Source organism: Gopherus flavomarginatus, chromosome 6 (genome assembly GCF_025201925.1).
Source record: "Gopherus flavomarginatus isolate rGopFla2 chromosome 6, rGopFla2.mat.asm, whole genome shotgun sequence".
Classification (NCBI taxonomy): domain Eukaryota; kingdom Metazoa; phylum Chordata; order Testudines; family Testudinidae; genus Gopherus; species Gopherus flavomarginatus.
In genome coordinates this window covers 96,804,717-96,829,287 of record NC_066622.1, presented here as the reverse complement: position 1 = coordinate 96,829,287, position 24,571 = coordinate 96,804,717, and the positions used below count along the sequence as shown (strand labels likewise).

General features: G+C 45.8%; 1 protein-coding gene across 2 annotated transcripts in view; it reads left to right on the top strand.

Annotated features, from left to right (window-relative positions):
* CHST3 (carbohydrate sulfotransferase 3) overlaps positions 1-3,972 on the top strand; it is a 38,500-nt gene extending 34,528 nt beyond the window's left edge. For both annotated transcript variants that reach the window (XM_050959534.1, XM_050959535.1), the window contains exons 2-3: positions 1,110-1,400; positions 2,635-3,972. In XM_050959534.1, the coding sequence (XP_050815491.1) occupies positions 1,264-1,400; positions 2,635-3,877 (1,380 nt within the window). In that variant the 5' untranslated portion in view covers positions 1,110-1,263 and the 3' untranslated portion in view covers positions 3,878-3,972. The remainder of the gene's footprint in view (positions 1-1,109; positions 1,401-2,634) is intronic.
* Positions 3,973-24,571: the final 20,599 nt, after the last annotated feature.

Here is a 24,571-nt window from a genome sequence, read left to right as displayed (position 1 = left end):
GTCTGGAAGGGTGCTACTTAGTACAAGTTGTGTTGGTGGGTTTTTGATGCAGACCTCCTGCTCACTGATGGGAGACTGCCAGTTGTTATCCAGAAAAGCTAAGCAGCTGTGCTGGTGCAGTGATTTCTGACATTACTGACCTGATCCAAATTTGCCCCCAGGTGATCCTCAGTCACCTGAGCCAGCTAGTCCTACTTCTATTTAAAACTACTGAGAAACAGTCAGGGCAGGAGAGATGAAAGTGAGGACAAGAACTCTAATAGCTAAAGGCCATATCTTTGATTGACGGCTTGATGCCAGGGAAAGATTCTAGAGAAGTGAATATGAATCCTGTGCCCCTCTTGACTATCTAAAATGTATTACATGTTATCATTATTCACAAGCACTGACTGGTCACTCACGGCTCTGTAAGACACAGAAGATGACATATTGGCCTGATAATTAACTGGGTGAAACTGGTGTGAGGTCAGAGATTTCAGTGGAATTGCTCCTGATTTACACAAGTGTGAGACCAAAATTAAGCCCACAGTTGCAGTCCTGAGAAGCACACAGTCTACTGTAAACAGAGACAGACAACATTAGGGATGTTTTACTGCCTTGGGAAGGGGCGAGGGACTATTTTTGACTGCAGTGGGTAGCATTTGTGGGCTTGACAGGAGTGAGTTTTTATTTAAATTGAGAATTGCCAATTATAATCAGTGTTACTTGAAATCCTATTCTTACAGTGCAATGGGATCATGACCAGGCCCTTGATGTAGAGCCCTGCTCTCTCGCTCTTTAATTCCTGAGAGGGTAAAGAGATGCTTTATTGACTGTCCGAGTCAGCAGTGGGTGAGAGGGAGGAAAAGTGCTTTCTGTTTGTGTGGTGCAGTCCTATTAAAGCCTCTGAGCAGATACTGGAGAAAATATCACACTGATTGGGTGGGGGGTCAATCTCAATGGAGATTTCCTTGGGTCAGCATTTTGTGTAACTCTTGAAATCTATGTAAAGCATCCACCATATGAAAGATGCTGACCCTGCGATAGTTAAGTTCTTAAATTGGTTTATTCCAGGCAACCCATCTTCTCATTCCCAGCACTAACACTTCCCCTTTTCTCTCTCTGTGCAGGCAAGGGTGTCACCTGTCTGATCAAGAAGTATTAAAACTGGACAATGCCTTCTAGATAGCTGAAGAGCACAAGGAGCGGGGGAAGGTGCTCCTTTATTCTCCTTCGCTGGGGAGAGACTTTGAGGCAAAACGTTGGACTCCCCAGTCTCTCCCCATGGATAAAGGACACGCTTTACCCCAGGATATCCGGGACCTGCGGCACTGCCTGAGAATGAAGAGCAAGTATGCCATTCTCCTGGTGTTTGTTGTAGCTCTTGTCATTATCGAGAAGGAAAACAATATCATATCGAGGTAGGAAAAAAGAGAGAGCAAGCTCTTGCTATATTGGGGATTGGAGATTGGGGATGATTTCTCTTCATTCTTGATGTAGCCTTCACCTCACCTTTCTGCACCCAGCCTTCCAGCCATGTACAACTAGATACATTTCTCCCTCGTGGATTGTGAAACCCATTAATGCCTATCACCTTCTTTCCATTACAATCCCAGTCAGTCACTACAACTGGCTACAGTGAAAGGCCTTGTTCTCAGCAGTTCTTAGCATTGGTTCTTCCAGTTCTTTCCCCACTTTCAGTAAACAGCCTGCCCAATCAACCAAATTTTTTTATGCCTTAGTTTCCTGGTTATCTCCAGTGAGCCCCAGGATAGTTGGATTAATATGTAAGTCTCATGCTTTGAGAATGTGCAAGACAAATACACTGGAGATGGGCATCATAGAAGATCATAGCCAGGTAGACTGTGACAAGTGAGGAGATGCCAAAGTGTCTAGCTGAAGCTGCCTACTTGCCCATACTGAGGGAATGAAGAGGGTTTTTATTTAGGCCATGTCTACACTTAAAATGCTACTGTGGCACACCCACACTGGTGCAGCTGCAGCAGCGTTTCAGTGCAAACACTCACTGTAGTGACAGGAGAGTTCTCCCTTCACTGTAGTTAATTCACTTCCCTGAGAGGCAGTGGCTAGGTCCACGGAAGACTTTTTCTGGCCACAGTGCTGTCTATATTGGGTTAGGTCAGCTTAACTATGTCTCTCAGAGGTGTGGATTTTTCCCACCCCGGAGAGATGTTGCTATGCCTATGTAAGTTTCCAGTGTAGACCTGCCTTAGGGCTTTTCTTTTTTAAAAGCTGATAAATGTTAGCAGTTGAGAAAATGAAGGCTGAATAGAGTGGACATATTCTGTGCAAATGTCCCTTAAGCAGTTACGCCAAAAGCACCTCAGTCCTGACCTGCAGCATGTCCTGCTGTTCTACTCCTGGGTTCCCTTACAGCCCCGCCACTGCCCATTAATCCCCACCTGCAGTTTACTGCTACTCCAAAACTGGACCTCTCCTGAAGAGACTGCCAGTTGTGCCAGTCTGTGTTGGCTTTGCAGTATGGACAGAGGGGTACAAGAGAGTAAATTGAAACTACTGAACTTGTTAGGCCTCAGGTGAAATAAGATGAACTCAGGTGCTTAGAGGTGAAAATCTAAATGTCCCCCTTTTTAACTACTGCCTCATTTGTGGTTTTGTTCTCTTTATTTGCAGGGTATCAGACAAGCTGAAGCAAGCCCCACAATCTCCGATGGAGGTCAACAGCACAAACCCTGGCCTAGTGCTGTCAGAAAATGGGTCCCTCTTGTCCCTCAGCGAGCTGGACTCTGCCTTTTCTCAGCTCAAGAGCCGGCTTCAGAATGTCACCTTGCAGCTGGGAGGGACCAGGGACCCTACTGTGGCACAGGGACCCCGGAGACATGTGCTCCTAATGGCCACCACCCGCACAGGTTCCTCCTTTGTGGGAGAGTTCTTCAACCAACAGGGCAACATTTTCTATCTCTTTGAGCCATTGTGGCACATCGAGAGGACAGTGTCCTTCGAGCCAGGCGGAGCAAACGCGGTGGGATCGGCCCTCGTCTACCGAGATGTCTTGAAGCAGCTGTTACTCTGTGACCTCTACATCCTGGAGAATTTCATCACCCCATTCCCTGAGGAGCACCTGACCCCATATATGTTCCGGCGGGGCTCAAGCCGCTCCCTGTGTGAGGACCCTGTTTGCACCCCTTTTGTCAAGAAGGTCTTTGAGAAGTACCACTGCAAGAACCGCCGCTGTGGCCCCCTCAACATTACCCTCGCTGCAGAAGCCTGCTTGCACAAGAATCACATGGCACTCAAGACAGTGCGAATTCGGCAGCTGGAGTTCTTACGACCCTTGGTTGAAGACCCTCGCCTAGACATGAGGATCATCCAGCTGGTGCGGGACCCCCGGGCAGTGCTGGCGTCTCGCATTGTGGCCTTCTCAGGCAAGTATGAAACCTGGAAGAAATGGGCTTCAGAAGGAGCAGCTCCCCTCAATGAGGATGAGGTGCAGAGGCTGCGGGGGAACTGTGAGAGCATCCGCCTCTCGGCTGAACTTGGCCTGAGACAGCCAGCCTGGCTGCGAGGCCGCTACATGCTGATCCGCTATGAGGATATTGCCAGGTCACCCCTCCAAAATGCCAAGGAGATGTACAGGTTTGCTGGCATCAGCCTCACCCCACAGGTGGAGGAATGGATCCAGAAGAACACCCAGGCACCTCAGGACAGCAATGGCATCTACTCCACCCAAAAGAACTCCTCGGAGCAGTTCGAGAAGTGGCGCTTCAGCATCCCCTTCAAGTTGGCCCAGGTGGTGCAGAGCGTCTGCGGCCCAGCCATGAGTCTGTTTGGCTACAAACTGGCCAGTGACCAAGAGACCCTCACAAACAGATCCATCAGTTTGCTAGAGGAAAGAAGAGCCTTCTGGATCACGTAAGAGCTCTCATTGCTGGGTTTCTGTATGGAAACATACGGTTAGACTGAAAAAAGAAAAACCTGAGCACAAGAACAGCTGGGGAAGCAGGAAAGGGGCCACTGTCCCTTGCTAACATGCATCACACCCTCTTTTATAAGGCTTGTGTTTGCTATGCGCTCCTCATCCTAGCGAGGTGCTTTCTGAATCTCCAATGGACAGCAGGGGGAATGCAGTAACAGCCAGGAGCTCTGGCTCGTCTAGATGGATTATAATGTGGCCACCCTTTGAAACTAAATGGAGCTCAGAAGCTGGCAGTGGGGAGAACCAAAGCAGTAGGTACTAGCTTCCATACCTCACCTCTTAGCTTTCTTCTCTGCACAAGCGCCACCCTTCTTTCAAAGGACATTTCTGCACTAAACCTCCAAAGAGAGAATTGTATGTTTTAAAAATCTTCGTACACTTTAAAATCCCTCATCTCGCCGAGCATGAGCGAGGAGGTGAGAAGAGCCGAGGGTTGCACTGATATTGCTTTGGGCAAACTTAGAGACTTCGCTAAACTGTATTTGGTTGGGTTGACGGAACTGTCAGAAAGGGACTTGGTTGGGGTTTGTTGCCAAGAAATCTCTTAGTAAATCCCCAGTGAGAGGATCTGGGAGACTCTCTCCTCCCATCCTGACTGCTGCTGCCTTATACTGACAAACACTCACTGTCAGACACTTTGTGCATGTCTGCAGACCTTTAAATATACCAACAGCCTGTTAAACCTTGAGAGATGTGACTGAGTCCTACAAGGGTGAGCACACTCCCTCAGACCATGCTCTTGGAAGAGCAAAATGCCAGGACATCGGGAAAACATGTAGCAGAGCCAGCAAACAGCCACACCATGATCTCTGGCACTGATGCAGCATTTTCCACCTCAGCTGCTTGTTATCAAGTGCACCAAAGCCGCAGCTAAGAGATGTCCTGGAGACAATGAAAACACTATTTAAGAGAGAGAGAGAGAGACTTAGAGAGAGAAAGTGAAAGCAATGCTCTCTGTCTCTGGGGATTCAACTGGTCTCCTTCCAAGGTGCCATCAGTTGTTTTGTTTTCCACCACCTTGGAAGCTGGATTCCTCAGTGATCATTTGCTGGTCTAGAGATCGATACTGAAAGCGTTCTTGGCTGGTGGTGGCAGGGTGTTTCTGTAATAGTATTTATATTTTGTCCTTGCTATTGTTTGTATATCTTTGGAAGTGCTGGTTGGAGGCTGCCAGCAATTCTCCTGCCCAAAGCAAAAGGGAGTAGTTTGTACCAATTAGCTTTTTGTGGCAGGAGAGGGGGGAGGAGAGAGACTGGGATGCAGGCAAGTGGGAACTCATCCAAAATTAGGCAATAGGAATCGTTTCCATAACAGAAAGAGATGGTCTCAGATTGCAACAAACAAATTCCTAGCCTGTGCTGCCCCTTGTCCAATCCACAGTTAGGTTAGGTTTTTGCTTCCTGGAGTTTGATCTCTTCCTGGGGCAACCCAGAGACTACTCCAGAAGAGGTCTTCAGACTCCTTTTCAGCCCCATCATTATTCTGAGATACCCACTAAGTCCCCTTCACCCTTAAATACATCCTCAGGGAAGAAACATGGAACAAGATCTGAGCTGGGTGTGTTGTTTTGTTTTGTTTTGTTTTTTAGTAATTTTTGAAGGGGCAGCATCAGGTTTTTGTTTTAAATCATATTTAAAGGGATGCTGTCAACACAGCAAATTTCTCTCTGAAACTTATCTTTACTTTCTGTTGTCACAGATTATTCAAATTTAGAGAGATGGCAAGAGACATTTCTCTGTTTTTCAGTGTGTTTACTTTGTGCATTTATCAGTACTTTAGGCAGTCAGTTTCATCCATGGTTGGATTCACTTCCTAATCTCATGCACTAGCATGAGAGAATATCAGAATTCTCATGCACAAGGGTGGGGGCAGGCACAGCTGGACAGGGGAGCAGTCCCCCTAATCTCCTATGGATCCATGGACATGGCCTGCGAGCACTGGTAAACTGGAGCTGGACAGCAGGTAGACAGAGTAAGCTGTTGCTGACATGGGTGATCAGCAGAGGGGACACGCTAATGCAGGAGGGGGTTCCAGGCACATCCTGTTTATGGCCATTGTTGTGCCGGAGCACACTCCTGTTTGAGCAACGGAAAGAGAAACACAAAAATAAATGCAGGATAATGGCTGAAATTCTCAGCCTCGGTGTACTTTAACAAAGTATATGCCCCCAACCTACACCCATGGAAAAAAAAGAAAAAATTGACAGTGTCCCTGTCACAAGGAGAGCTAGGTGGCACCTCTTCCTGGTCACTCTGGGGAACAGCTCTGTCCAACTCTGGTGTCCCCTTCCGCTGCTCACTGCATGCTCTGCTGTCTCTGACTCTCTGTGACTCAAGGGGCTCTGTTTTTGTGGTTTGGCCCTCCGGCGAGATCACTATAGTCCTCCCCTTCCAGGATAACAAAATAAATCTCCAATCCAGCTGTCCAGAGCTCCTCTCCAGGGCTTCTGTGCCACTTCTCAATGAGGTTGATAGGAGAACCCAGGCCTGCACTCTCCACTGGGTTCCAGCCCAGAAACCCTGTAACAAGCAGCCAAGGTCTGCATGGTCCTACCCCTTGCTGCTGTTTTCCCTGGGCTTCTTCCCACCTAGCTCTCTCAGGCTTCCTTTCCCCACAACTCCTCTGGGGTTGACCCTTGTTCTAGGGTTAGAATCCTGGTGCTTATTCTCCCTCTTGGGTTTTTATCTCCCCTCCTCTGTGCTCCCAGAGAGCAATCTCAGAGTCTCCCTGCAGTCCCCTTCTCCAGCAAACTTCTGGCTTTATAATCCAGCCTGCTCCAGCCCAGCTGAGTCTCTTGTTCAGTTAAGCCTGGCTTTCCCTCCAGGTACAGCCAGGTACCCTAACTGGTCCCTCGGGCCCACATTAACCCTTTCAGGGCCTGTGTGGAGTACATACCCCATCACAGTTCTCTTTTTAAAAAAGAGCAACAATCCACATCTCCCTCCCAGGGTTACTAACAACACCTTATATTGTTAAACTGAAATAGTTTTTTAAATATATGAATTTATTTTATGCAGTTTGTCCAAACTGAGATGCAGAAAGTAACCAATGAAAACAGACCAGGCGGCAGAGGTGCTGGAACAATTTTTATAGTGGGGCTGCTGAAAGCCATTGAACCAAACTGTAAATGATGGAAACCTCTTCAAGCCAGTGAGTGCAGCAGCACCCCCAGTTCTAGCACTTATGCCAGGCAGTTTCACTTTTCAGCTCCCTTGTACTAGCACAATTCTTTCTGCAGTGTTTGGGTTGCAGATATTGCAAAGAGAATGTTGATGCAAAAAGTTGGAAACTGTTTCCAGTTGAGCTTAAAAATAATCATGAAAAGATTGACTAATAGCAGGTTTTGTAAAAAAAACAAAACAAAACAAAAACATTTATTTTTCTATCCCTAAATTTTGGGCCTAAACTATCTTTACAGTTTTTCAAGGAATTACTTATGTCTAAATAAGTGGTCCTCAACCTTTTCGTCTTGCGGGCGCCAGACGAAGGACTGTAGCGGCGGTCGAGCATCCGCCAAAATGCTGCCGAATTTCGGCGGCATTTCAGTGTTGCCGCCTCTTGATGAAGTCGCTTGTCGGCGGCAAGCGGCGTCATCGAGAGGCCTCACTGCCAAAATGCCGCCGATTTCGGCAGATGCTTGACCGCCTGCCAGGACGCGAGCGCATTTATATGCCCGGCACCTACGGGCACTGCGTTGGGGACCCCTGGTGAAAAGAAAAGTGAAAAGAAATTAACAAATATATGCTTCAAAGAGGGCTTTTCTATGTATGCCCTTGCAACTCACGTGTGGAGTTGTTTGTGAAACTCAAACTCTGCACCCACTGAAGAGCACATTTTAAATTACTACCTTTAGGTATATAAACCATAAAGGGCAAATATACAACAGCTTCCTCCTTCAAGCTCACAGACCCTCTGGTGCAAACAATCATTTTTGACCTCTCTTTCTTTAATATTCACATTCTGTCCTCTAACTGCCTCATCCTATATTATAATTTGTTTACCTTTGGAGCAGACTTAGGCCTCAATTCAGGAAAGCACTTAAGCATGGCATAACTTTAAGCACACCTTAATGTTAAGCATATGCATAAAAGCTGTCCTGAACAGAGGTGCTTTCCAGAATAAGGGCCTTAATGCATACTGGAGCATTTCTTCTATATACTCAAGACAAAAAGAGCTATCGGTACAGCATGAGGGGCCCTATTTCCAGTTGACTTCTACCTTGTGTCATCATTTGCATCAGTATAAAGTGGCCGTAAATGGTCCCCAAAACAAAACGGAAATAGTTTACACAATATGACCACCCAGTGAACCTGAGCCAAGGCCCATTTAAATCAATGGAAAGACTCCCACTGACTTTGACCGATTTTGGATCAGCACCAAGGTGCAGGGTAACCATGAATCAGATCCATACTGCTCTTTAATCAAACTTACTTTGCCAGCTCCAGCAGGAAGCCCCCAGTGGAAACAATTCTGGTGCAGTCAGTAGGGGAGAGTATGTTTATCTGGAGCTCCAACCAGCACTTTGGTTCTGAGAAGTGAGGTGTTATTATTGCTATTGTTTGTTTTGTTTGTGCTTTTCAAAAGTTTATTTTTATTTTTATTTTTTGTCTACAAGGGCTGCAGTCCGGCAGGAAAGAGGCTGCCACTTCCTGCAACATGTGGAACCGTTCAGAGAATGGAGGGTTTAATATTGTAAACTGCAAGGGGAATTTATTTATTTATTATATGAAAAAGAGGGGAAATATTTTATTAGCAGGGAGTCTGAGCTACACCCAAAACCAGGCAGACAATAAATATCGCAAGAAATGGAAAAAAGATAAACAATTAAACTCAGAGCAGCACAGATATGATTTCAAACAAAATGCTGTTGTTTTGAGAAGTCTATTTTTCTTAACACCCAGAAACAAACAAAAATCACACTTCTGTCTCGAAACTGCTAACTGCTGTTGTTACAAGTAACACCTCCACACTCTATAACTGAACCAGATTAGGTTCACTGTTCCCTGTTATTGGGAGAGTCAGGGGGCTTTGCACAGCAACAGGAAGGAGGAAAATGCCCTTTTAATTTTTTAAGGGACGCATGGTTGAAAAAAATCTCAAAAATTCGCGAACTCAGGCTGTGTAGGACATGAAACTCTTTGTAGCACTTTTAAAATGACAGCCTTTCAAATGGCCCATATCACAAGCTGCGAGCTTGTTGACACTGTGTTATGGTGGTAGAAGTTATCTTGCTCAGGGGTGTGAATAAGCCACCCCCTGTACGTAACTTATAATGACCTAAGCGCCATCCCTTGTAGACGGGGTTTTATCGTGTTGACGAGAGAGCATCTTCACCAGACATGCTACAGTGGCACAGCTGCATCAGTGCAGCTGTAGCATTCTCGTGTAGCCTAGCCCTGAGACACACAATAAATCCCAGACAGGACAAAGGCTTTGGATATAATTTTATGGCCTGGGAAAACACAGAAATGCACAGGAAGTGAAAGGGTACATACCGCAGTGGCATAAAAGAATGGCTGTTGCCTCTGGGGAGCCCATCTGGAATCAGACCTGTGCATAATAAGAAGTTAATATGGGGGTTTCAATCCCAGCCCTCAGGTGGGAGCTGATACCAGGTCCCCTCATCCCAAGAGATGGAGAGAAAAGTTGCAATACTCAGAGCTGAGGTTACTTGGTAGATGAACGTGGGATATGTGATTAAATATGGAAGGCCAAATCCTGCCATGATTTACACCTTTTGCAATCACACATGACTTCAGTGGGTCTTAAATCAGGCTAGGATTTGGCCTAGAGGCTGGAATTCTGTCTCATTGCTGGAGCAGTCCCTCAGGGCAGGGCTGAATTCATTAGCAGCTCCTGGGAGTCATGCTGGATGGCTACCTTCTCTGTACGTAGCCCTGGGATAGACAGAGGGAGTCAGTTCTCTGCTCAGCCAGTCACTTGACCTTCCCAAGCACAAGAGAGTCATTCACCAGTTATTTGTTTATTTAAATCTTCAGGCTGGGGGAGAGAGACAGTCTCTGACCTTGGCACATAAAAGGACTATTCCTCTGTGTTCCAGTTATTAGACATGAGGCAAATTTCTAACATCACATTCTTTCTCTGGTGTGTTCGATAGAGCTACACATTCTCTCTCTCTTCTCTGTCCTATAGGACAGGGACCAGGCTTAGGTGCTAGAACAAAGCAGTGCATGCACTCAGCCTGTCGTGCTCTCCTGAACCCGAACTCCCTTGTGGTACTGCAGCATAGTAACCTCCAGCTATCAGGCTAGTTCGTGGGGGGAGGGCCTTTCACTCACTAATCTTTCGGGTGGGGAGAAGTGTGAAGAAAGAGTAGGAGCTGGCAGCAGGGTCTGAATGGAGCCTTTGACTTGCAGCTATGCTGCATGTCACCCCAGCAGGGCAGAGAGAGGAAGGCTCACAACTGCCATCTGTGCTTCTAAGGCTGTAAAATGGAGAGCTGCTTTATTACTTCAGCTGTTTTCTTCCTTCCCTTCTTCCTCCTCTGATCCGTCTTTGCTTGTCAGCTCAAAGGGAGGAATCTCAGGCATCTGGCCCTCTTCAGTGGCTGACATCACACAGCCCAGGAGTTTAAAATCAGAGCACCTGCCTCCAGGAAAGCAGATGTAAGTTCAGCTGCAGGGGCTCTCCGCATTGTCGGGGAAAATCCAAGGGGACAGGAGGCAAGGGAGGGTCGGCCCCGGCATCAGGCAAGCTTCAAAGGGAAATGCACTGGTCCCTTGGGCAGCTGGAAGTGTGCACCTAAGGGAGTCCAGCATCCCTCGTTTATTTATCTGGATGGGGAGAGCTCTCTGCTGCCACCTAGGAGTTTTTTACAAAACTAAATTAACAGCTTAACTAATGTCCAGATATTTTCTTACTGGCCCTGTGTTAAGGGTTTGGCTTAAAGGCCTGCCTGGCTGCATAGCAGTGATGTTACACAGGGTTTTTTACACTCCCGGAGCCACTGTGGTCTGCCAGCCCCTGGAAGTGCTGACAGACACATCCTCTGAGGAGAGTACTCAGTACTCTAGTTTGAATCTTCCATGCACAGAAATGAATGTGAACCTTGTAACCAGTTAGAAGATGGTTGACTTGACTTATTTAATTAAAAACACAATGGAGCAGAATCCAAAAAGGCATCTCCTGTCTCTCTAGCATTTATTCACTTGTTATTTTTGGCAGCAGCAGAAGTGTAGACATTAACAGCAGCAGATGCAACAGCTGGTAAGAGTCTTTGTGTAACATGCTCCCCCGGGGCAGTGACTTGCTCTCCTTATCCGTGTAGCAGCAGCAACGGCGCTCAGTCAACACATTGGAAGATGCTCAGGAAAATAAGATCTGGGGATGAAAAAGGAAACCACTGTGCTGACAAGAATTTAAATGAGCTAGTTGCCCTCCCCTACCCCAGTGTTGCTGAGCACTCAACTTCCATTCGCTCTAATGGAATTTGCAGGTGCTCATTTCCAATCAGGAGAGCTGTGCAGCCGCTGTTTAGCAAACCTTGGTAGCAGAGTGGTGTGCACAAGGGCTGGTGCTATCTCCAATACCACAGAGATGGAGAGAAAAGTTGGTTTCAAATCCATCAGAAATATAGAGTGGAATGTTACCACCCATCAAAGGGAAAAGAAAAGGCTAAAATCAATGTGGGAAATATCATCTTCAGGAACCTACGAGGACTTAAACCACAGAGGAGCATTGGGCTCCACCCTGTTTCTTTTCCTCACCCATAATCAGGCATCCATGGTGGGACTCACTGCAGCTCAGAGGCAGTGGGAGGAAGGCAGCCCGGGTTATTCTGGGTAAATGATGGGATGGAGACAGCCACTGGTTCAGTCTCACTTTTTCTCACGGTCTTGCATACCTATAGCCAGCCCTGGAGCTGGTGTAGGAAGATGCTGCAGTGAAGTGTTGGAACCTACCCATCCCCAGCAAGCATCTAGCTGGAGGAACACTATTAATTCTGGATTTTTAATGAGGCTGTTTCTCTTAGCTCCAAAATGTCCTGCCCAAGTATCCAGTCATTTGTGAAATAGCTATGTTCTGGGATGTTGCTGCCTCGATTTCAGGTACAAGTGTTTTACTGCTAAAATTGTGCAGGCTAGAGTCTGAGGACACTGCCCCCTTTGTCCTGCCAGGCTCCAGGGTGGAAAGAAAAGAGGCTTCTTTGGGTCATGAGGTCTTAGCTTTAGGCATCTTTCAGCTGCAAATCTTGTCACACTTGGAGTGGCTCACGAGCAGGAGTGCTGACCTCAGGGCTGACAGGTAAAATCAGAGCAGACACACCTAGCTAATGGTATGTTCTGTAATTAAATTTCACCAGCCCAAGAACAAATGTGAACTCCTGGATCGCTGTAACAATCTTACTTCAGAGTTAGACAGTCCCTTCATGCTCTCCAGTCTACCTTGCCACCCAGGCAAGATGGACTAACTGATAAATGGTCACTTACACCAAGAATCACAAAATATTCAGGTTTCTCCCAGTTCCAAGAGACCAGTCGCTTACCCCAGATCAACTTGTATCTTAGTTCTCACACCAAAGACAATGCCTGTAGCCAACCCTCTAATAAGTTAATTAAAGGTTTATTAACTAGGGAAAAGAAATGAGACAGTTATTTACAGGTTAAAGCAAGCAAGCATATACACATAAATGCATTACCATCTATGGCTCCTAAAGATGACAGATGTAGTAATCTGTCAATTTGAAATGTCTTTCAAGGTGGACCCAGGGGTAACCCCTGGGGATCTCTGCCTTAATTTAGCATCTCTGGCCCTGCGAAAGTTCAAACAGCAAAGAAAGGAAAACATTTCTTATGATTCTGTTTTATCTTTTACATTTAACCTTCCAGTCTATGGGCTGGTGTGCACTACACAGTCAGGTCAACCTAAGAGCAGGGGGAGACAAGAAATCTGGTTAGCAAGAGTCCAGCTGCCCCCGGCTCCCCTGGAGAGCCAGGGAGAGAATGGCCCTTGATCCTGGCTGGGAGCAGGGGTGAGAAGCCTAGGTGGTATTACCGCCCCACCCCCGACTCCCAGCTGGGAACATTAGCTGTCTTGTCAATTTCACAGCTGCCTGGCTCCCAGCTGGGAGCGGATGGGCTGGAGGGTGAGAAGCCAGGGCAACTAGACCCCGCTCCCTGGGGCAAGAAAACCCAGGCAGCTTCCACTCCCAGCAGGGACCAGGGAGGTGATAAGCCCTGGGCAGCTTCCTCCCCACTCCCAGTGGAGAATGGGAAGGCGAGAAGCCCTGTGCAGCCTCCCTAGCTCCCAGCGGGGAATAGGGAGCAGGGGGGAGGACAGTCCACTGGGTGCCTATGTGACAGCTGGTAGGGAACTGCCAGCAGAGCTGAGAGACCAGACTTTCAATTCCCCACACTACCCCTCTTAGATCGATGGAAGCACTCCTGGTGAGGGCTCGCAGTACTGATCCAAGGAGGGTAATATGGATGTGCATCACCACAGTAATTACTGCAATGGCTATAAATCGACCTAATATAAGTCGACTTACGTTTCCAGTGTAGACATACCTATGAGATGAGCTTCTTTGCATGTAGCATTTCCAAGGTGTGGTGGGGCCATTCACCAATCCTTTGTATCTTTATGGCCTGTTTAAACTTGATAGGCCTCCTTAATGGGTGGGGAAGGGGGGAAGAAATGATTCACATGCCTGGGTTCACAAGTTCAGTGCAAACATTTTCAAAGTTATACAGCAAAACTTAAATTTGTTGTTCTATCACAGACTTACAAGTGAGATTAATGCATGCAGCAACCTACGAGCATTTCATAGAATCTAAACACTAAATACATTCTTACAAAACTAATACCTATGTTGAACAAAACTAACATACAGAGAGCTGGTTTGTTTTCCAACTATGAGTTTGTTAGTTCTTCGCTAACGTCTATGGCCTTGGCAGTTGGTTTACCAAGGTCACAGGCAGATTTCCCAAAATGAATTAGGGCTCAGCAGAAAGGTTAACATGAGCTCTTTCCTCTAGAGTATTTTGGCCTCATCTCACAAATGCAACAGCAAACACAACAGAAATGGACTAGTTTTTTTTAGAGAAAGGGTAATTTTTTTTGCCCAGGGAATGGGAAAATTTACGCGTTCCTGTCTTTTCATTGCTAACATAGCCACTTTACAAACATTATCAATAAAATTGAGCCACAATGAGACACCAGTGAAAGTGTTTGTGCCAAACTTTGTGAAACAACAATTGTGAATTTCACACAGATATATTAATGAGCTTGTATACAAATGCTTGTAAAGGGTATACATTTCAAAATGGCTGGACACAGGCTCCAAATAGTAAACGGATCCCCTGGAGGTGTAATCTTTTAATAGCTAGTAAAAGACTTGCTAAATGCAGCCCTTCAGTTTATAGAGAGAACAGGCAGGTAGTAAAAGCTCAGCAGGACAAGGTTTACCCAAGTGCTTATGGCTTGGAGAAGAAAGGACGAGCAGGTCTCATTCACTGGGACAGGTGGACAAGGGATGGCTGTGTATGACTGCACTCCTTGAAAGAGTTTGTTCAGGTTTGTTCAGGTGCATGCATGTTTGTGTCTGTCAGGCACCACTAGAGAGGGTGTAGGGGTCGGCAGGGAGGGGACTTACTGGGCATATAGCGCTGGAAGGCCAAGATAGCAAACCCAGTGTGGCTGCCTTGCTTTTTAAAAAGAACAGTTAGGCCACATTGAAAGGAGATCAGAACAGTGCCACAAATAAAACCAATACCTTAAACAAGGACCAGGGAATTCTTCCAAAGCCCGGGCTGGCTCCTGTGCCAAGGCTGACCACCATTCCTTCCTAATAACAATGAGACCCATCCTTGAGCAGTTCAGCCTTGTGGCCCCCTAATCAAGTCCAGTCTGATCCAAAAGTCCCTCTGAATCCCTTCCACTGTTTGTCCCGAAACACAGTATCTAAAAGTAGGAACAGCCACCAGTGGGGCATCTGGCGACAGTCAGGCAGCCTGAAAGATGGAGCCGGGGCAGCAGAACGGGGGTTGGGTTTCCACTGGATTGCCTGCAAAGCCCTCCATACTACAAAGGGGCCTCAGAAAGAGAACGAGAAGCCATTGACTCTGAGGGGTTAAGGAAACACATTAACGTCCATTAGTGAGAGAGGCTTTGCTGACTGCCTAATGGAGGGTTAACATAAGAAGCAGCCAAGAGAAGAGGCCGAGGAGGAGCAAGGGGCAAGAATAACACTATTACCAAAAAGTGTGAAAATACATGACTGGGAATCGGGCCTGGGTTTTAACCACTCACGTGCTGCTGTTTCCCTCGTGTAAGACAGAGCTCCTGCATTGATTGTATTCCCTGCTAGCCAGTCTGAATCCCTCCCAGGGAACTCCATGTTATTTTCTGAATGCTGAAATTGTAGATGCTATACACACGGGGGCTGAGATTTTCAGAAATGAACCTGGCCCACATGGAGTGTTGCCAGCAGAGTTTGAAACATTTTTACAAGGGCAATTTTCCAAATAAGCTGAGTGTCCTCAGTCTCAGATGCTGGATAGGTCTTGGCTGCAGTCAGGTGACTTTTAGATGATTGTTATAAAAATGCAGGGCTGCCAACTCTTGCAATTTTATAGAGAGTCTCACAAGATGTGGTGTTTTTCTTAAAGCCCCACCTTCTGGATCCATGTGAATGAGTCAGAATCTCAGCTTTCATTGAAAATAAACCCCCAAAGTTCCTAGTAGAGAACTCCTCACAGTTGCAGAACAAAGCTGGAAAATGTGAGCTGAGTGCACACTACAAATTCAAAAACCAGAAGGTAAATAAAAAACACCCAACTTTTTTCAGAGGTAGCAACCGTGTTAGTCTGTATCCACAAATCTCTTTATTTGAGACTACTAAATATTTGCCAGTTCCCCTTACTTTAGTTTATCCAGGCTGAACTACCTCAAGCACAGAGATGATCCTTTCAGGTTACAGCTGAGGAGCATGAGCAGAAAAGCGCAGGGATCCTTTCATGCTCCCCGGTGAACCAAGAGGGAGCTTCATTTTCCAGGGCTGAAAATCCAGCGTGTTTCAGCAGAACTGAACTCCTCATTTATACAGCGTCATAGGCATGAATGATTACATTCAGTCATCATCCATTTTTCTGCCCATCAAAGAGAATCCCTTTAACATACACACATCACATTAGAGTGACTGTGACTATGAGTGGACGTTTTGTTTTGATGCTCTAGGGGTTAGAAAATGCCAGACCAAACCATGTGATTCAATAGCACAGATTGCTCAGAGCAGGGGAGACTGTCTACTCATGGAAAAAAGCATCTTTGGCCGCCATAAGATCTACCAGCAGGATGCAAATTTCAGTAGAAACCTGCAAGGAATGACTGGGAGTAACTGGAACTTGCCGTCTCAGCTGTAGGCCAGGAACAGCTGCTGAGGCTTTCTGTGCAGGTCGTGGAATACCAACAAGGAGATATTGATCTTGATCCAGCACAGAGTCCCGGGAGTTTTCTGGGTCCCTAGCTATGAAAACACAGCACATTAAAGAGGCATTACAGTGCATAATAGTGTGCCAGAGCACAAGGCATTTGCTGGTTGTCTGCTGTTCCTGCCAGAGCACAAGGTACTGACTGGTTGGCTGCTGTTTTGCCTTCTAGGTCCCAGTCCTGCAGATCTTTACTTACTAAGTCCCCTTGAAATAATTGTATGAGAAGGTTTTGTAGGATCAGCTCCTTAATGGTTCATTTTGAAAATACACCTAATAACTCTGTTTGTCTAGCATCAAGGCCCCTCCAATATTACAGATTTGAAAATTTAATTGACACTTAGTTATTATTAGGGTCCCATTTCACCTTAGAGAAACTATGAAAAAAGGAGCAGAGAGGTGACAGAGAAAACTAAAATCCAATGAAAAAACATGGTGAAAAACAGATCAGCAAATGGGCAGAGTGCAAAACAAATCAAGAGACTGAAAGAAGGAGCAGAGAAGGGGAGGAGAGAACAATGCAATGGAAGAGCTGATCTAATCAGGGTCAGATTTTCTAAAGGGCTCAACTACCAGTGAGACACCTAAATGAAGTCTAGATTTTCATGCTGAGCTTTCTTGGCTATCTGGCTCTGGAAACGCCACTTGTGTCTTCTTTCACGCCAATCAAGAAACTCATGCTTCCCTTTAGCAGAGGTGCTGAACAACTCCAACAACCTCTGGGAACTACGGGTGCTGGGAATCTTTGAAAATCAGGACACTTCCTGTCAGGTGACTAGACATGGATTTAGGAGGCAGTTTTAGGCACCCAGGTTTGAACCTCTTGGCTTTTATTTCTTCAGAGCTCATTGGCTCTTGCTGTTTATTCCACACCTCAGATAATCCCCTCTTTGTGACTTCGTGAACATTTCCTCAGAAGCTAATTGTGACAAAGGCTTTAGTTAACTAAAGCCACAGGAAAAGTTGAACTTTCAAGAGCAGACTGTCTATTTACACTGACGGATGAAAGAAGAGAAAAATCTAATATGCTCTATATATGAACACCCTGTCCGAATCACTGCCCGTCCTAGGACCCCCTCTTCCATGCTGTCTATAGTAAACTGCTTAATGACGCTGACTTGGCAGGTGGCCAGTTAGTGATTCATTCATATCTTTCCCACCTAACTTATAAAAAACAAACGTTTATGCCTCCAATTTGCACGCTTAGCTAAGAACATAGTCAAGCTTGTGTTCCTCTTGCACTCACCTTTGTCTCCCCTCTTTCTCCGTCCATTGTATTCTACTCCTCTTGTTGTCTCTTGACTGTATTTAGGCCCTGGTCTTGCAAACGCTTGCACACATGCTTCACTTTAAGGACTTCAGTGAGACTATTCACATGCTTTAAATTAGCCCTGGGCATAAAACTTTCCAGGCTCATGGCTTTTGATTGCAAACTTCTTGAGACAAGGATTGTTTTTTATTGCATGTTTGTACAACACGCAGCACAATGAGGCCCCAGTCCTGAGTGGGACCTTTGAGCACTACTGTGGGACAAATAATGAATTTCAATATTGTGAAGGGTTGTTTCTCTATATTTCAGTTTTCTACAAGGCGTCTTTAAGCAACTACATTTTTAGCACCTTCCTTCCAGTCCTTGCCCACTCTTCCTGCCATGCAGCTGTAAGACTCGCACTTGAGGTCACTGCTCAATGGTGTTTTTCACTCCAAGATGCAAACAGCTCAGTTTCAAATTTCTGGAGAAAGGGTCATTAAATACAAAATTTGTACACACTCCACATCCCATATTTTCTGAATACTCCATATCCACTCTAAGGAAACGCAATGTGTTCTCACAGCATGGGCTTCTGTAGTGAGCGGGGGTTTGAGCGAGACCTGGAAGTTTAAACAAAAATGTAAAAGCAGCAAAGAATCCTGTGGCACCTTATAGACTAACAGACGTTTTGGAGCATGAGCTTTCGTGGGTGAATACCCAGTTCTTCAGATGCAAAAATGTATTTTAGCAAAGTGGGATTGAATGGGTAAGCAGGAAGACTAGAAGAGGTACTGAAGAGCTGCAGGGAGAGCTGGGTGGGAAAAGTAAACCAAAATATATAGAAGGCTATCCTGTCATTCCTGTTCGATTTTTCTCCTCCTCCTTTTTAACCATGACCACCTCATTTGTTGTGGAGCATCTGTTCTCAATATGTGATTGATTTTAATAAATTCAAGACTTCATCTTTAATCTGGAAGGTTTGAAAGATATCACAGACAGAGCTTTCTCTTTGTATTTAACTGTGTGAGAGTTAACATCTTGTCTGTCTAGGTTTCTATCTTAGGTACTTACATTGTTTCTATTATCACAGTATCTGAGCACAAACAATCATTAATATATTTAGCCTCACAATACCCCTGTTATTATTCTCATATTACAGATGGGGAGCTGGGACACTGGGAGGCTAAATGACTCAGCCAGCATCACATAGGAAGTCTGTAAAAGAGCAGGGAACTGAAATCACACCTCCTACACTCTTAAGTGGTTATCAACCTATTTACCATTGTGGGCCGCATCCAATACTACCTGTATGGCCCTCAGTATGTCACATGGGCCACAGCTGTTTGCTGATTGGGCCGCAAGTGGCCCATGGGCCACTGATTCGGAAACACTACTCTAAAGTAATGCTCCGGTCACTGGATCATCCTTCCCCTGCTCACTCTTCTGGAAGACTACAGCAGCTCCTCAGCTGATGTCAATCAGCATAATATCCCTGAATTGATCTGTGTTGATTTAGGCTCTAGGTCTTGGAATCTGTAGAAATATTTACTTTTAGAATCGTGAAAGAGCTCAGATACCACTCTGACAAGGGCAGTAACAATGGATAGATAAATAGATATCTCTTGTACCATGGTCTTGGATTGTTAAAGTTAACTCCTTTTGTTGTTTGATTTCATTGTTTATTTTGTTTGCACAATAACTCTTCTGCACTCACACACGCAGCCTTGACTTTGTCCTGAAAAGACAAGCAGCCATTCCAAAGCACAGCTTGCTTCTCAAGTTTTTGTTTTTAACTATCCTACTAGGGAAGCGGAAATGTCATTGAATTCAGCTGGATATCCCACAGATGTGTTCAGGGATGGGAAGAATTTGTAAATATGTCATTTGAAATCTCTTTAGCTATCATGAGGGGGGAAACACTGTTAACCCCAGAACAATACTTGTAGAAAATACAGGATATGAATCACATACAAAGAATGAAAAAAAAAAAAAGAGGGACACCCCAGAGACAAAAAACAGATATAGATCCCAGAATAGAAATAGGGTTCTACATCTCAAGACTAAAAATTGGCAGCATAACTTCTCCAAACAATGCTTAAAAAATGTGGCTAAATCCTCCAGTGGTAAAGGATTTGTATAAACAAATCGCATAACAACAAAGGCACTGATCTTCCCGATCTTCCCCTGCACTCCAGCTGCAGAGCAAGAAGCTGGAAGGCCAGTTTTACTGGTCCTCAGAAGATTCCAGGGCAGCTCTTCCAGGCATACAAGGCATGGTCAGGGTATTCCTGCTCTCTGTCAAACTCCAGCCACCAAAATTGCCCTTGTGGGTTGAACTTAGAGCAGACCTGATTACAGGTGCCTGAAACCCCCAGTACAGAAATGTAAATACCAGTTCAAGAGCAATGGAAAGAAGAGGAACACACTCCCAAACCCTGAGGTAAAAGCGGTGACCAAACTCCTCCTTGTTCAGAACAGGCCTGATGATATGTGAACTGAGGTGCAACACTGCTGGCAGTGACAACCCCACCACAGACCTCCCAGACAAGTACTGTAGATGTGCCAGGTGTTGTAGAGCCTTGTGGGTCTCCACCACTTGGTGGGGTCAGCAGGAGAAGCTGGAGCCATCAACAAAAAGGACCCTTTATCCTTAGCCTGGCAGAGTTAAGGTACGAGTCCTGAGCTAACAAGCAGGTAAATGCATGGGACCAAAGCATTTACACTATACAAACTTCAGTGACCATTAAACAGACACTTAACCTTTGCACCTTGTGTCTTGACCAGGCTTGAGCACACCTGGTGCAACCAGGGCCGGATCTAGGCACCAGCGTTCCGAGCATGTGCTTGGGGCAGCACTTCTCAAGGAGCGGCATTCCAGCCCTTTGGAGGTGGCTCTTTTCAAGGGGTGGGATACTGGTTTTTTTTGTTTGGTTTAATTCTGACCTCCTAGCATTGTAGAAATACAGCCAGACCCTTGCATAATAGCCAGGGAATTAATTAAGGACAATTGGTTTCAGAGCCAGACAACCCATTACTTGCAGGGAGAGTTTCACAAATCGAGAGTATTTGCAACCTTTGACAGTAGCAAATGTTCACACACCCCTCAGGTTTCAAAAAACAGCGGCTTTCTCTGTTGTGTCTCTCCTCCCCCATCCCTGAGTTTATTCTACAGTTTTTTAGACTTATTCCATCACCTTGTGATTTGTCGCCTCTGAATACAGTTGTGGGATGGTGTGATAATTGAAGGAGGTGGGGAGCTCCCTTTTATGGATATCCAGTTAGCTATAAAATCCCTCTTGGTGGTTGTTCTCTGCTTGCTTTACCTATAAAGAGTTAATAAAGTCCCTTAGGTAAAGAAAAGGGCACCCGACCAAAAGAGCCAATGGGAAGGCTAGAACTTTTTAAAATTGTGAAAGAAGCTTTCCCTTTGTGTCTGTGGTTGTTCTCTGGAGAGCAGAGACACAGAGCACCAATGTTGTAAGCTGCTTTAAGCCAGGTATGATCATAAATCATCATATCATACCTAGAACTACTTATCTGGAACTTCCAAATGTGTAAGTAGATCAGGAATGTTTAGAAAGATGCAATTAGGGCTATTTCTGTTTATATCTTATGGCTAATGGACTCCTCTGTGCTAACCTCAGATGCTTTTGTTTGCAATGAACTCCTGTCATAGTATAATTCCCAATTCTGAACCTTAGCGTCCAAAATATGGGTACTAGCATGAATTCCCCTAAGCTTAATTACCAGCTTAGATCCTGTAGTGCTGCCACCAATCAGGACTTAGAGTAGAGTGCCTGATAAACTCTGGTCTCCCCCAAAACCTTCCCTGGGGACCCCCAAGACCCAAATTCCTTGAGTCTTACAACAAAGGAATAAGCCATTTCCCTTCTTCCTCCTCCCCTCCAGGTGTTCCCTCCCTGGGCTCCTGGAGAGATATACAGATTCAAGCTCAGTGAATCTAAACAAAGGGATTCCCCCTTCTCCTTTCTTCCTCCCAGATCTTTCCCGCCCTGGGTACACTAGGAGATCACCGTGATTCAAACTCCTTGAATCACAACACAGAGAAATCAGGTGGGTTCCCCCCCCCTTTCTCTCCCCCCCCCCCTTCTCCTTCCCTGTTAAGTACAGACTCAATTCCCTTGAGCCTCAACAAGGGGAAAAATCAGACAGGTCTTAAAAGCAAAACTTTTAATAAAAGAAAAAAAATAAATTCAAGATGGGATATTACAGGGTCTGTCAGCTTATAGAAACTGGAGAAAAAAACCTCCTCCAGCAGAAATACAATTTAAAATACTTTTAGCCAAATACACATTAGACCCCTACCAGCCAGATACACATTTGCAAATAAAGCAAAAACAATCAAAAAGACTAAACTGCCTTTCTACCTTTTGTACTTACTAAATTGGAATAGAAGATTAGAGAGCCTGTAGGTACATGCAGTCAATCTCAGAGCCCAGAGAGAACAAAGCAAAACCCAAAAAACACAAACAAAGGCTTCCCTACATCGAGATTTGAAAGTATCTTGTCTCCTGATTGGTCCCTTGGTCAGATGTTTGTTTCCCTGTTTGTTAACCCTTTACAGGTAAAAGAGACATTAACCCTTAACTATCTGTTTATGACCACTCCCAAGAAAGCTATTTTGGGTGCTTAATTTTTGGAGTTGCTCTTTTAAAATCTAGCAAAAGCCTAAGTTCCAGATGTATTTTCTTTCTTTTTTATTTTTAATAAAATTTACCTTTTTTAAAAACAGAATTGAATTTTTGGTGTCCTCAGAAGTTTGTGCATGTTGTTTGATTAGCTGGTAGCAACAGCTAATTTCCTTTGTTTTCTTTCTCAGATCTTTCCTGGGGGAGGAGGGAAGGGAAGTGAAAGGGCTTGAGGGCACTCCACAGGAAGGAGTTCCCTTCCTGGGTCCAAAGGGTTTTTTGCACTTGAGTGGTGGCAGTGTTTACCAAGCCACGGTCAGAGAAAAGCTGTAACCTTGGGAGTTTAATACAAGCCTGGAGTGGCCAGTATTAATTTTTAAAATCCTTGTAGGCCCCTACCTTCTGCACTCGAAGTGCCAGAGTGGGGATTCAGCCTTGACAGATGGTGTTATGCCTTTGCTGTGGCTGAGCACAACTTGATGGGACTAGCTAGAGACGCTGAAGCTGCCTGTGAATTTTAGGCTCACAGGATTAATTGTTCTCCTAGAAGCTGTTACTAGGTTTGCCCATTACTTTGGGGTATGCTCATTTATTGGGGTTACTCTTCTGCGGGGGCGGTGTTCTGTAATTCTACCAATGTACTGCTTGTCTCACTTGTGTTTTCATATGGAGCTCTACCTCTTCCTCCTGCAAGTCCCCTCCCAATGGAGCTATGCTGCAGGACCTAGGTTCCCTAGGGCTGGGTTTCTCCAGCCCAGAACTGGATGAGCATACACCCACTCGCCCATACATTAGCAGAGCAAGTCTGAGCGGATCGGGTCAATCAGCACTGTCAAGCTGCCATCCTTATGCGTCCCAGATTCAGCACGTCCCTCTCCCCACTCTCACACCACAATTGTACTGGCAGTAACCTACTTGATGAGCAACCCCACAGTATTATTGGCACTGCAGGGATCTTTAGCTTGGGTAAAACAAGTGTTGCTGCAGAGTGAAAGGGAGAAGCCAAAAACACAAAAGAGTAAAGTTCAGCAAGAGAGAGAGAAGCAACCAACTTAACCATAAAAGTTATTTATTGAATCATAGTGATAACTCCACAAAGAGGCTAACCCAACATAACCTACATTATTAAAGGGCAATGCCTAGGGTAGAAAGGAAAGCACAGAGAGAGAGAGAAAGAGAAGGGGATCTCACCGCTTCCTGAAGCTTGAACTGGTCAGGGTTCCCAGGTGATGGTGGTAGTTCAGGGTGGTAGATGAGGGCAGGAGACAGGCAGAGCCCCCAGCATGATCAGTCAGGAGAATAGAGTCCCAGTGGAACTGATGCATAGTTTGGATCTAAGCATCAGAACCCTGACTGGAGGATGAATAGGGATTTTTGTAGAGAAAATACAATGGTTCAAGGGAGAACACTAGATTTGTTTATGGGTAAACTAATGACTCAAGGGTTTTCTTTAGGCTAGACAATGGGAGCTGATCACACTTGGCTATGGGTGGTGTTTTCTTCCGGGGAGCTCACAATGCAACTAGGCTGCTTCAGTATTTTGGATATCAATCAAGGATTCATTACTAGAATTGGTCTGATAACTGCTGGGCTGGGTGTGTGCAGGTGTAGGTTCATTAGCATCTGGAGCAGAGATTCCCATGATGCAGTACTTCCCTGCTTTTTCTGGTCCCAGAGTGCAGTGCAGTTCTCTGTTCTCCATTCTGTATGCAAACTGAGGGCTTGTCTACATCACAAAGTTGCAGCGCTGGTGAGGGGGTTACAGCGCTGCAGCTTAGGAGGTGTACACATCTGCAGGGCATCACCAGCGCTGCAACTCCCTGTTTGCAGCGCTGGTCGTACTCCCGTTTTGTCTCGGGTGTAGAGGATCCAGCGCTGGTGATCCAGCGCTGGTAATCAAGTGTAGACACTTACCAGCGCTTTTCTTGACCTCCGTGGAATAAGCAGGTATCTCAGCATACCTGAGGAAGCCTCTCTGGTAATCAAGCAGGTCTCCTTCCCCGGTTTGCTCTCGCGTTCCCCGAACCCCTGAGCAAGCAGGTCTCCTTCCCTGCGGTTTGCAGGGGGGTTCGGGGAATGCAAGAGCAAACCGTGGGGAAGCTGGTCTCCTTCCCCGGTTTGCTCTCGCGTTCCCCGAACCCCCGAGCAAGCAGGTCTCCTTCCCTGCGGTTTGCTCTCGCGTTCCCCGAACCCCAGTGCAAGCAGGTCTCCTTCCCTGCGGTTTGCTCTCGCCTTCCCCGAACCCCCGTGCAAGCAGGTCTCCTTCCCTGCGGTTTGCAGGAGGTTT